At 43.0% G+C, this 13,307-nt stretch overlaps 1 protein-coding gene across 1 annotated transcript in view; it reads left to right on the forward strand.

Annotated features, from left to right (window-relative positions):
- PDIA5 (protein disulfide isomerase family A member 5) overlaps nucleotides 1-13,307 on the forward strand; it is a 92,746-nt gene that overhangs the window by 58,305 nt on the left and 21,134 nt on the right. The window contains exons 12-14 of the mRNA XM_088519554.1: nucleotides 4,597-4,667; nucleotides 5,666-5,829; nucleotides 8,323-8,453. Of these exons, the coding sequence (XP_088375680.1) occupies nucleotides 4,597-4,667; nucleotides 5,666-5,829; nucleotides 8,323-8,453 (366 nt within the window). The remainder of the gene's footprint in view (nucleotides 1-4,596; nucleotides 4,668-5,665; nucleotides 5,830-8,322; nucleotides 8,454-13,307) is intronic.

Below are 13,307 nucleotides of genomic sequence, written 5' to 3' on the forward strand. Positions count from 1 at the left end.
ACTTCTGATCCTCAGCCAAGGTTGTGCTGAAATGAGAAGACGTGACTGAAAGCTCGGTGTTTGTTTATGTAGCCATAATAACCTGAAAGAAGTAAACAATAGATGACAAAGAATCAGAGAGATTTATGTTCTGGAGACAGCAGTGTGTTCTGCATATGCAGTAGCCTAGTTAATGCTGAGTCCCTTTCTGCCTGTTCTTTTCAGACAAAACTTTATATTTTTAATGATGGAAGTGTTTGCATTAGTAGCTCACTTTTGCAACCGTTTGGAACAACTGCACACAGTGAATCTACACAGTGGTGCCAAACAGGCTACAGATGTTTATTAGGGAAAAATGCTGCATTTCTATTTAGTGAAAACAGTGTTTTCTGTGCAAGAGACTCAGTTCTGTCCCTGAAATCTTAAAGCCGTGTAAGATGTCCTAGAGAAGAGTGTCTGTTAACAATATGTATCTTACAGGTGAGGAGGAAAGTGTGGCGGTGACCCTGTTGTTACACCCTTCTAGAGGGGAAGACATGAAGCAATCTGATTCCCATAATAATGGTCATCTGCCTTGACCCACTGTCTATAGTGGTGGGCCAATAACAGCGACCTACCTCTCCGCGGCTCCCCGCACCATCCTGATGTCTGTGCAATTTCTTGTGCTAGAAGAGAAGCTGCTACCCAGCCTTTTAATTCAGGGTTTGAAAGTGGAAATTACAGTTGCCTCTGTGTGTCCACGTTCGCCTCTGCGCTCAGGTGTGACCTTGCTGTGGGCAGGATGAAGTGCACGTTGAGCTGCGTCCCCTGGTAGGGGGTGGCCGCCCTGGAGCGCCCTGGAGATCCTCGTCACCGCTCCCAGGTGCAGCTGAGCCGTGTGGCAGCAGCCGCGTGGAAGGAGGGAGCTGCTTGTCTGCCTGGCTACGTAGTGCAAACAAGAACATTGATTGTAAATGAGCTGAGAAACAACTCTTACTCATTTCAGCATCTGTTTTAAAAGCAATTAGCAAGAGCCTGTCTTCTGCTAGATGTCCTTGCACTGATTTTTATAAACTTTGACTTTTTTCTTGTCTTTTAATATTGCTGCTTTACACTTGCTCTGTGTACTCTTTTCCCCTTGGACACCATGGAGCCTTGCAGACTCAGGTGTCCTTCTGTGTGTGCAGAGCAAAATGATGCATTGAGAGGTCAAAGGGGTTGTCCAGCAAGTGTGCTGTGCCCAGGACTGGTTCCATCCCCCAGGATGGAGATCAGCTCTTACCTTCACCTCGTGGCAGCTCCCTGTGCCTTGTCATCAGGGAACGGGGCTGCGGCCTGCAGCGCTCTCCTCTCCTCTGCTTGCTCCCCGCAGCCTTGACCAAGAAGGACCTGAAGGGCTTCAGTGGTCCTGGGAGGCTGCAGGGCACCCTTGAAGTTAATGGTAACCTTTCTCCTCCGGGATTGAACAAATCACTTCCCTTTTTTAGATTTTTACTTTTAATGCCAGTATGCTCTTAAGAGTAGTGTCTCTCCTAAGAATACACCTATCAAAGATGCTTGCTGCAAAGGCTGTTGGCCTGCATTCGCGATCCCGGCAGACTTTAAGCAGCACATTGTAGTATCTGGGTTAAGGAACTGCAGATTGTTGTTATTTTCCTGTTCTTTCTTTCTTCTTTTTAATGAATAGAGAATATAAGCAGAGAAGGTTAGCACAGAGGTGTACAGCTGCTGCTGAACAGCATGATGGACCATTCAAAAGAAAGGCAATCCTTGTGCTTCTTAAATGGCTTTTTCATTGGCCTTGAAAATTTAATGACAATACTCGGAAGATTATTGAAAGGCAGGATAAATAATCCTGGGAGAGGTTAATTGATTTGCAACCTGTAGATCTGACTTTTAACTCAAATCTCTCCTTCACTCAATGGTAGGTGAAAGCAGGCAGTAGAATGCAGAAGAAGGAAATGGCAATAATTTCTTAAAGATGGCCAGGTAGGAGCCATCTATTCATCTATACATCACTCTTACTGTGGGAGAAGCTCTTGGGATTTGTTTTCCTATTTCGGATTCAGTGGAACATGGTGGCTTTTTTTCCATATTAGTGTATCTTGCTATTTTCTGTCATTGGTGGAACAAGCATTGCATGAGAAAGCGTGGAGAGCCGCAGATTGTACTTAAGCATCTTCAGAAACCAGGTCTTTCTTCCCCTTGAGTGAGGAAGCTTTATGAAAGTATTAGCATGAAGTTCATGAAAGAATCTAGCACTGTGATGCTTTGAGTATCTTTCTCAAATGCTTTGGGTTGTTTGTTTAATTTCCACGGCAAAGTATACCTAACATTCCCCCCCCCCCCCGGCCCCATACACACACACACTTCCACTTGAACTGATTTGTTACTGCTTTGTGATCAGATTTGATATTAATGATTGTGGAATAGAATTTAGGCCTTGTGTGCGTGCAGCAAGCATGAGTGCATAGCTTGGAGTTTATTCTGATTGGGGAGCAAACTCTGTAAAATCTACCAAGGTAAAGGTGCCCCTGCAAAAAAAGGGTTTCCTTCTAACTCATTTGAGCTAGCTAACTCGGTCAAGTTCCCGGGTGTCTGAGCCAATATGGTCAACCTCATCTTTATTAAGAATGGGAAAAAGCACAAAATGGATAAAGCTCCCTGCTTCTAAAAGGAGAAATAAATTGGGCAGGTGTCAGAGCTGTGGGCTTGTTCCACAGCCACAGACCTGCAAGTTTTCTATGGGTGACAAATAAATTATTTTGCCTCCTTCTTTCATGTTGTTAACCAAGAGCAGTACTGAGACCCTAAGTTGTCCTCAGCCTTTTCCAGCTTCCTCCCAAGTTCATGTCTGTGGCCGTCACCTGAGGCTGGGCCCTGTGAGCTTTCGCTACCAGGTGAGGAGCAAATCGACCTCCTGCCGCTCTGAGATCAGTTTGTTCTGCCGCTTCTACCCCATGAAAACCCTGCTTTTGCTCACAAGAAGGATGCGGGTTTTTTAATGTTGCAATTGCTGTATAAACTGCTAACCAGCACAGACCTCAGCTGGTGTTCAAATGAGAGTTCAGTATGGGACAAACCACTTGGGTATTTTCCTCAATTCTTAGGTGGGATTTATAGACTCCATTCAGTTGCATAATCTGTGCCACGGCTGCAGCCATGACTGTCCTTACAAAAGCGCCAAGGCAGCGTTTGGGGATGTGCTGCAGCAGCCGGAGCTCTGCTGAAGTCCCCTTTTGCTTCGGGGAACTTGCACCTTCATGTCCTGTCACTTCTAGGCTGTGAACGCTCTTCAGCTTGTGCTCTATAAAACATGCTTGTCTGCTTGACTTCAGGTGTAGCTTTGTGTCTGCTGCCTGTGTCATTCATCCCGTTAGTGGGAACTGACGCAGTGCTGACATTCAGAGTCTTTGGGTTATTTTCTTTTAAACAATGGTATAAAAATTGTGGCAGCCCTTTTGCTGAAGCTCTGTTGAAACGGATTTCTGACCGCAGTTTCAGATACGCCTCTGAAAAGCTCAGCGACGTGTGGGCTTCCGAGCGCGCTTTCCAGCGGGAGCAGCCCGGAGCGTGGAGCGGAGCGAACGGGAGCACGGCCCGGCCAGGGCCGTGTCGCGACGGGGCAGGCGAACGCCTGGTGTCCCCTGGGTCACCTCTACCTGCGGGCACCCCCGCCAGGTCTCTGTCCCTGCTCCCTGTCCTCATTGCCGTCCTGCGGGCACCGCGGTGGCGCTTGGCAGGTGTGGAAGGAGCTGCGGGAGGGCGATGACGGAGGCTGCCCCGAGGGCCGCGGCGGGTCGCGCTGGTGCTGCTCAAGTGTAGCTTGGCGTGGCGGCTGAAACCGCGCTCGCTCGCGTGCAGCTTGCTTGCAAGCCTGGAAGGACTTGCACTAGATGAAAGCAGTTTCACTTGCACCCAAATAACTTGTTTCAAGCTTGCTTTTCTCGCTCGTGCATTCATTTTACTTTATTGTAATGTCAGCACTTAGCAATGAAGTAATGGGAGATCTCTGGAGAACTTTGCACAAGCGGGAGAGCTCCATTATCTCAGCTTTACAGGCCTCGCTTATGTTGGGAACATATGTGCTGGTGTAATTACACTGATGTGATTAAATCAGTGCAAGTCTCTGCTACAGGGGCCTGCTGCACCAATATAAAGTAGGGCTTATTATCAGTGCAGTTTAATTCAAATTACATTACCTAATTAAGCTGTGCCTCAGCTTAAATTGAGCAAATCACGTGAGAGGCTGTGTTGTTTCTATTTAAGAAATAGAATAGATAAAGATTTGGAAACGGAAATAGGTGATGCTGTATCTTCCCCCAAAGCAAGCCAGAAGTGATGAGCTTAATGAGTTGATTGTGTTCATAGTGTGTAATGGTAGCAAAAAAGTGTGGGTGTGAATGCAGGGAGGGAGGTTGTTATTTTTTAGTAAACTAAATTCTTTGCTTAAATGGTGGTGACCAGTCTGGAAATGATTCTAAATCGTACTAACATGTTAAAAGGAATCAAGTAAACTCATGCTGAATTCTAGTAAATCTCTACCACATGGCTTTGGATTTTGATAATGAGCGGATGGGTCAATGAATAACCATGGCGTGTACAATTTAATTGGATAGATCTTCCTTTTTTTGGCAGGGTGTGGGCACTGTAAGAAAATGAAACCAGAATATGAGAAGGCTGCAAAGTTTCTCCATGCAACCAGTGATGTAAGCTAATTTTCTTTATTATATCCTTAAAATAATCAGTAATAAATAACTGGAGTAATAAAAGTGACTTTTTTTCCTACAACAAACTCAGCTGTTCTCATCCTCCCACAGGACCCTTCAAAATGTGCTTCCAAAGTACGGTCTCATCGCTAATGCATGAGCCCTGCCAAAGTTTTAGAAAGAACATTCTGTCTTGAATGAAAACAAAATTGAAAAATGTTTATGTATTCTGCTGTAGGCCTTATACATAATGTGATCAAATCCAAAACGGATTTTTTCCTTGTTATTTAAAGACATTGAGTGTGCAGAAATAAGGGGTTTTATTTATAAATTAGATCTGGGGGGGAAAAAGACAAAAGGGGTCCATCGGTCCATCCCTCTTTCAGATATCCTGGTTTTATGATTCTGTCACTCCATTGTAGGTGCTCCAACACTTACCTCCAATGACTGGTTGGAGAACAGAGTCCCAGGAACATGGTGATCACTGTTACTGATACAGTCTTGCTTTGTATGTTTCATGAAGGAGAAGAAACCAAATTATCTCCCCCAACCTTTATGTATCTTTAGTGGAACTACCTGGATTCCCTTTATAATTGTTGAAGGAGAGAGATGTAGGAGAGAGGAGGAAAAAAAAAATGAATCGCATCCCAGCAGTGTCTCTTCTCCCTTGACTGTGAAAATGCCTGCAAATTAGAGAAAGGTGAATTCGTCTTGAAATAACTTTTAACGACGTTCCTTTCTCTGGGAGAAGTGGATGGATTTGGTGGCAGGGAGGGGGTGCTGCTCCTGAGAGCAGCTCTTAAGTTCTTACCAAGTGTGACAGGGAAATCTGGTCAGGAAAGAAAGATAATAGGTAACACACTGATTGTATTAGTGTTATTAGATATTCTTTCCTGCTGTTGCCTTGCTGTGCTTCCATAGTGTGAGCCTGAGAAGCACCCAGGCTGGACGAGCGCGGGTGCGTTGCTGTGATTTACAGGTGGCCGTTTCTGTTCCAGAGCCCGGGTGTCCTTGCAGCAGTAGACGCTACCATCAACAAGGCACTAGCAGAGAGGTACCACATCTCAGGATTTCCTACTTTGAAGTATTTTAAGGATGGAGAGGAGAAATACACTCTGCCACACCTCAGAACAAAGAAGAAGATCATTGACTGGCTACTGAAGTAAGTATTAAGAGTCTGAGACTGCGTTCAGGCTCGTGGCTATTGGCTCCTGGAGATTGCTTTTGCAAGGAAGTAAATTTTAAACCTGGCTTCATCGACTGCTTAAATCCCTTGCTAACAAAAACAAATTGAATTCTAGTAACCAAAGTCATATGAACATATATGATAATTATGGTCTTTAATAAACCAAATCCTTTATTTGCTGTGGGGTTTTTCGTAGCTGTCCTGGTAATTCTTTCCCCAAATAAATATTTTTCAAATATACCCTAAGCCTCTCTCTACGGGGAAGGAATACCAATGGCTCTGAAAAATAAACAGAACAATTGTTCTTCCCTCTTTATATTAAGCAGCAGGTTTCATTATTTAGCTACTGAAATTCTGTAGTTGTACTTTCCCTCTCCAGCAATTTCAGAATCAATGTGTAGACAACCAGTTATGTGGGACTGAAGGAAGGCCAGTGAGACCAACAAAACAGCACCTTTCTTGTACTTCCCAACTTTTCCTGGGAGGTGTGCTAAATTATGCAGAATTATGTTTGGGGTATGATAAAAATAATCTAATTTCAAAGGGGGAAAATAGCTGGTATAATTCTCTTAAAGGATTAGGGAATTAGATATGTAATTTATTTAAGTTCAGTAAGCATAGTATATTTTCCATATTATTCAATGAGAAAAATGCATCTGTGTTTTATGACATTTTAAAGTCATTTTAACTATTAAGCACAGGTCATATGAGGAATATAATCTTAATTTTTCCACCCCCTGTCTGGTTTTGTTTGGTGGCTGTCATTGTCAAGTGCCTCGAGTCAAGCAGGAAATACAGCCTGGGAGCATCTTTGTAGCATGTTGGGAAGTTTTGTCTTTTTTTTTTTTTTTTTTAATCTTTGGACCTAACATGTCCTTGGCCGCTTTGCCTGTTCAAGCTCGAGGATGCTTTGTCAGTAATGGATACTAATCACCATTCTGTTTCCCCTAGACGTTTCCTGGAGCATTTTTAGTACCAGCTAAGGGGTGTTGGGTAGGCAGCGAGGCTGGTGCTGCATGTTCATGTTAGTGGCCACGTTGGTTTGCAGTGATGAAGAGGGTCATCTCTTTCAAATCCAGCTGTGCCACTGGAAGACTTCTGCCTACAGCCTTAGGGCATCAGGAACACAGGAAGAAACAGAGATTGTCTCCTCCCTAGTGCCAGCCGCCCTTCCAAGTAGGGACAGAAAGAAAGGAGGCTCCTTATTTTCAGATCTGGAGTAAAACTGTCACAGCGCCAATGAAACTGGTGGGAAATGGGTTGTGTCTGGGTGGAACTAAAATTACGTTTTTGGAAAAACCTGTCCAAGTTGAGCGGTCTAGTCACAGGGGAGGATGTTTCAGCCTCGGTCCCCAGTGTGTCTGTGGTGCCTGTTCTCTGCGCAGCCCTGTGGTGTCGTTAGCAGCACCAGAGCGGCTGGTTTCAGACTTGCTCGGAGAGGCCTGTGTGAGATGAAGTCGCACACGTGGCTGTAGCCGTGACCGATGGGAGCTCACACCAGCCGTGCTCATGTGGCCCTTCAGACCAGCTGTCCCAGTTCCTTACTCACAAGGGACAAAGGCTACTGGTGGAAATATGGTGGCTGTCCACCAAAGGACCTTGAAAAGAACTCTAAAATTTGAGGTTTTCTCCACTTAATTTTTATGTCCCTGATCCAACTTAAAATGGTGTCATTCAAAGTGACAGGAAAGTCTGAAAAGCTAATTTATTACCAAGGCAACATATGAAGGTCTTTATACCTTGGCTTCATTCTGCTGCTCTTATATAAGTAATCACTTATTTAAGATACAGCAGGAATGAATTTAATGAGTCAGAGAGAAGTCTGTGAGCTGGTGAATAGCAGAAGTTTTGTTAGAGCTGCTCTAGATGTGCAGTATTCCTCTGATCTAGTCAGTATGTGCAGTCCTAATTGAAAACCTGACATTCTCTTTATCAGGATAAAATATTCCAGTTCAGTTTCCCCCAGTCTTCCAAATGGAACAATGCTGATTTCTGTATCCAAGTGTTAATATTTGAATTTAAGAGAAGGTCATGAAATTCTCTGTCGAAGTTGGCTTGCTGGTGTTAGAGTGTGCAGCCAGTGTCCGAATGGAAGGTGCTGCCCTGTGTGAGCTGCCGTTGGACCCCGACGCCTTCTGCTCATAGTTCATACCTATGGACACACTCATGTCAGAGCAATGTTCTTCCAGGTAACGGATACGATATAGGACATCTCTGTTCTGCAATCTGATATGCCTGAGTAGCTTGCTTAAACTGTAGTTTTACTGACTTACAGAAATTAACACAGAATGTTGTGGGTTGTGGGGTTTTTGTTTTGGTTACTTGGTCTTGGAAATTTTAAGCACTTTCTTTCCTACTGCAGAGACGTCTTGAAGGGTTATTCTCCCTTGATTCCCTCATGAGTTGCAGTGGCTTTCTGCGAGGTTTCAGAAACACTTTCAAACCAATCTAATTCCCCATCTTTTCTAGTCCAGAGGCGCCACCTCCACCTGAGCCTGCATGGGAAGAAAAGCACACTAGTGTCATCCACCTTGCTGGAGAAGATTTCAGGGAGTCCTTGAAGAAAAAGAAGCACACCCTTGTCATGTTCTATGCGCCATGTGAGTAAAAACCTCTCCAGGTGGTCCAGGTTTGATTAAACTCTACAGCTTATGAAACCCTGAATTAATTCACTTGCTGTCCCCAGACTATGTAGGGATGAAAAGAGGATTCTAAATGTAACTGCATAGGGGACCATCCTTGCCTCTATTGTATGAATCTTCATTAGTGAGAAACAAAACAATGCGCAATGTTTATTTAAAGAGTGATTGTGCTAATGCAGACACTAAAGCAGGCAGGGAAACAAAAAAGAAAACGGATGTGTTTTCCTCTGCTGCATTTCATGGTCCACGTAACAAAATGCAATCCATTATAACAGTACAATGGACACATAGAGCCTGGCTCATTAGTGCAGCACTTCAGTAATGAAATCGATAGAGTGGTGCAGGGAGAATCAGTCCCCCACAGGCTGAGAACAAATTCTGATGGAATTTTGTCGGTAATAAATCTACATTTAAATTGCCACCTGGATTATGAACATAGCCTCCCTGTCCCAAACTATTTTGCATACATCACCTGCACCCTCCCTTTTAGAAGTCCCTGAGCATATTTCATGTATTTTCATATTCAAGTTTTGAATCGAGCTTTTTTTAAGTTAGGAGAATGGGAGGAAAATGATTCCCTCCCCCCTCCTTCATTTTAAATGATGTCTTAAGATATATCCCATATGCAGGTACTATTGTTTCTGGATATTCCTTCTGATTCTTGTGGTATTACTGAAACTAGAAGAATTGTCTCTCTTCTTCCATCTTGTCCTAGGGGAAGTCAGGTTCAATCCAGGTTCTTCACTTTCGGGGGGGACTGTCAGAGGGAGAAGATGAATCTGGCACTTGATATTAAATAGATTAATTTTGCAGGAGAAAATGCTTCCCCATCGCATTGACTGCAATTTATTGATAACCTTTCGACAGTAGTTACTAACTTGTTCCCATAAAAATGAAGTTTTCTTTTTTTCAGAAAGGGAGAGAAGGCTCAGATCCTTAATTTTTAATCAGTCAGCTTTTTATTTTGCTTTTCTGTTAGAGAATTAAACATGAGTGCTTTTGGGCACCCGTAAAGCCCTGCTGGATATGGGATGCGGAGAGAAGGGAGGAGTTGAATTCAGAAGGGAGATTTCTGGAAGGCTGTAAAAGAAAAGGGAAAGGGACTTAATCCTTTCTCGACTCCAGTTCCCACCATCTATTGACTAAAAATTGCCCATGTGCCAGGAATTTCTGATTCATGGAGCTCAACTAGGTAAGAGCAAGTTGTAGCTTCAAAATCCAATGAGATGGTAGGAGTTAGAAATTTGCTGTCTCTTGAGTTCTCTTTACCCAATGAGCCGTCTCTGTGGAGAAGAGAGAGCTCTTAGTCCCCTGTTCTTCAGCTGCAACTCTTTAAGGCACTTAAGTTTTTTGTCTTTTTCTCTCTTTTATAAACAGTGCTTATAAGAAAGACAGTAAGTGCAATGAATATGTAGCTCTGGGAGTTGAAAGCAGGAATCAAGTAGCCTGATGGGCAAATTATGACACAATTTTTTGAAGGTTGAATCCCACCCTTTATGCCAAGAGTGGTGAATACAGATCAGCCTTGCCCTGTGTGTACTAATGTTCTGTAAGAGCAAGACTGGCATGACTTGAGACTGCTGGGTGCGTTGAGACTCTCCTTCGGGCACCTTCTTCTTGCACCATTTGGATACAGTGCTGCATGAGACCACCCCTCTACAAGACAAATGTTAACTGAAACCACCACTTCTGGACTTTACGTAACTCCTCAGACAGCGCTGCTGCTGTGTTGTCTTATGTGGGTCATGCACAGTTTCCGATGTGTCAAATTTGTTCTCTCTAAATTTGAAAGTGCCTCTGTGCAAAGCATAATGCACGCACAGCACTCGAGTGCAACAAGCCTGTCCTTTATTGGGTGCAGTGGGAAGCAGGAAATGAATATTTTAAGTCTCTAGTTTGTGAAATAATTATTAATGCAGAACAGTACAAATCATTCTGTTTTTCTGCTTTTCTGCAGTGATAATGTGCCTCCTGCTAAATTTGATAGATTAGCTTTTGTTTACCGTTTTTCTCAATCCGGAGACCTCTTGCAGCTTACAGTACCAATTAGTCTTAACATGCTTATTTTGGTGCAGAAGGAGCACTGCTAAAATTGCCAGGTCCCATTATATCCAATAATTTTATTCTTCTATTCAGATCCACATCTTAGGTCAATGCAGGCTCACAGTATGTTACTCCGTTCACTTGTGACTCTGTGGCAGTATTTCTTACGCTTACACATATGCTGAGATATTTTAAGATTGGGGGTGTATGCATTATAAAACATGTTTATATATAAATATTTATGTTAAGAAATGTATTTCTTCTGTCATTAGAATTTAAAGCAGTAAGTTGAATATTTTGACCTTTTTAAAGCTTTCAGTTAGAATGACAAACCTTTAGGGAAAGGCCACTGATTTATATCTTACATGTGAATTAAAATGAAATCTGGCTTTTCTGTGGCAACTTCTGGCCCAAATCGTTTAGTCTGTGTAAGAAAACCATCAATCTGCTGTTGTGCAGATAACTTGGGACTGAACTGAGGGATGAACTGAGCGGTGTTTCACAGTGATTTAGCTCTAGGATAGAATAGTGCTGTATCCGACTGGAAAAGATGGGGAACTCGTTAGTCCATCACACTGAAGATGGTCAAAGCATAAAGGTTACCTGGTAACTGGTAAAGGTAAACTGGTAAAGGTAAACCTGGTGCTTGGAGAGTCTTTTAAAGACTGTGAGTGTGAATAAAAACTCTTGAAACTGCTGCAAAAATCTCACTGCTATGGATTTGGCACTCACAGTGAGAATGATGTTCTTGATTTCACGTTTCGTTCTTCCCCCATGGCATTTCCATGCACCGTAATGCCCAATTTGGAGCAAGGGCCAGCAGTACAGGCAGTTGGTCACCGCTGACTTGGGACGAAGTGCTAGTTGCGGTAGACCTGATACTGGATGCTACCACTTACTCCAAGTTTCCTATGTAACTGATTGATTTGTGCAGAAAAGAACAGAGGAGCCAACTAGTCTTAAGTTTGGTCTCATGCACATACTCAGCCCCGCATGGGGATGGTTGGGTTTTGGGGGCTGTGGACCCAACTGTCGAGAAGAGATGCAGCCCAGAGCAGCGCGGAGCTGCTCCCAGGCGAGCCCAGGAGCGAGCGCGCCGCGCTGCCGTGGCCAGCGCTGGTTCCTAGATCCACAGCAGGAGGTGCAGGAGGATCTGGGGCAACCTGTTGGACTTGGTGCTGCTTCTGAACGAGCTGACTTTTCTTTCTTGTTTCTCTTAGGTCCTCTCTGTTTGTTCATGTAGCGCATCTGATTGTGTTCAGTTATCTGCCTTTTTACTTTTATGTGGGCTCTCTCCACTCCATTACCCCGGATAATTAAGACTAGGCTTCCAGTGCAATAGATTTTAACCTGCTCCTACTGTAGCACCGAGAACTGCAAAACAGAAGCAATCGGTTGTTGATTAGTTGTCAGACTCGCAAAGAGCAAAGAAATTGCAGTAAACAAAGTGTCTGCTCATTTGGGGATGTTTTTGTTGCGTTACTCAAACTGAATTAAGGAAAAAAGTCATAATTGGGTGAATCTAGGTCAGCATTTTTCAGTGAAATAAAGAAATATGAATCGGTCAAGGTCGGATTGGATGATCTCCTGACATGCCTCCAAACCTCAGCAATTCCATGATTCTAGGACTACGTTTCGCATTCAAAGGGTATCTTTTACTCTTTGCATCTAGTTATCTATCATTTTCTGTAGATAGCTGTCCAGCAGTGGTTGTTCTTAAGAATTAAGGCCAACATAAAAACATGCTTGTATCATGTTGTGTCGAGAGAGCTACCTCCAGTGATGCTACAAATGAATAGCCTGTGTCAGGAGCAGTAGTTGTGTGATATTGGAATCCAGTATTTAGCAAGTCCGAGTGATGGGAGAGTTGCTTATTTTTTTAATTGGACACTTTTAGCAGAAGGACTTTGTGCTGAGCAAATGCATTCAATTCCTAGTTTCATAAAAACACAAGTTAAGTATTCTTTAAAAAAAAAAAAAATGAGAGGCAATGAAAAGTAATAGGGGGAAAATGCTCCCTTTTAATGTTTTGTAAGGACAGCAGTTGCCAATGCTATTAACTTGCCAAATGACTTCAATTTGTGGGACTCAACAAGGCTTGCAGAATGGATATTTTTAATAAATACTTTGTTGCTGGGAGCTGCTTTCTGGTTTGCCTTTCTGCAAAACTTTTCACTTCACTAGAAATTATTTTTGTCAGCTGGAAAAGGTTATTTTCTGGTACAGCCTGACCCACAGGGGTTATGCAAAGAACACCCAGGATATAAACCTTGCTAAGGTTTATTTTAATGGGGTGTTTTTGTGTTGAGTTAGTGATTATGTGGTGACAAATAAAAGTGCAATTAAGACATTTATCTCCCCTTAGCTTGTCACTTTAACTTTTTTTGTAAGCCTTTTATTTTAGAGGTGGAAGAAATGAATGAGGGTACTTCATCTGTTTTGTACCTGAAGACATTGCAGAAGAGTTTGGGAAGCTGTTTGAGTCTTTTTAAAAAAAACTGTGTGGTTCTGACAAAAAGTAAGCTGTTTTTTCTTTCTTTTTCTTCCTTTTTTTCCCCCTCCAAGTCAAGTAGGAATCTTGACAGAGGCATCATCACTGTCTGATGGGTATTATTGTGGGTAGAAAAAAGGAAGAAATCAGGTGGGGAGTAAATCTCTTTTTTTTTTTTTTTTTAGTCCAAACTGTAAATCAGCCTTTCCCATCCCTGTGCATCTCTTCAGTAGTGCTTAAAATGCTGAAAGCTACAGCAATGTGTATTAATTTTTACC

Source organism: Tinamus guttatus, unplaced genomic scaffold, assembly GCF_059628265.1.
Source record: "Tinamus guttatus ecotype Peru unplaced genomic scaffold, ASM5962826v1 Tinamus_guttatus_pri_ptg000060l, whole genome shotgun sequence".
NCBI lineage: Eukaryota > Metazoa > Chordata > Aves > Tinamiformes > Tinamidae > Tinamus > Tinamus guttatus.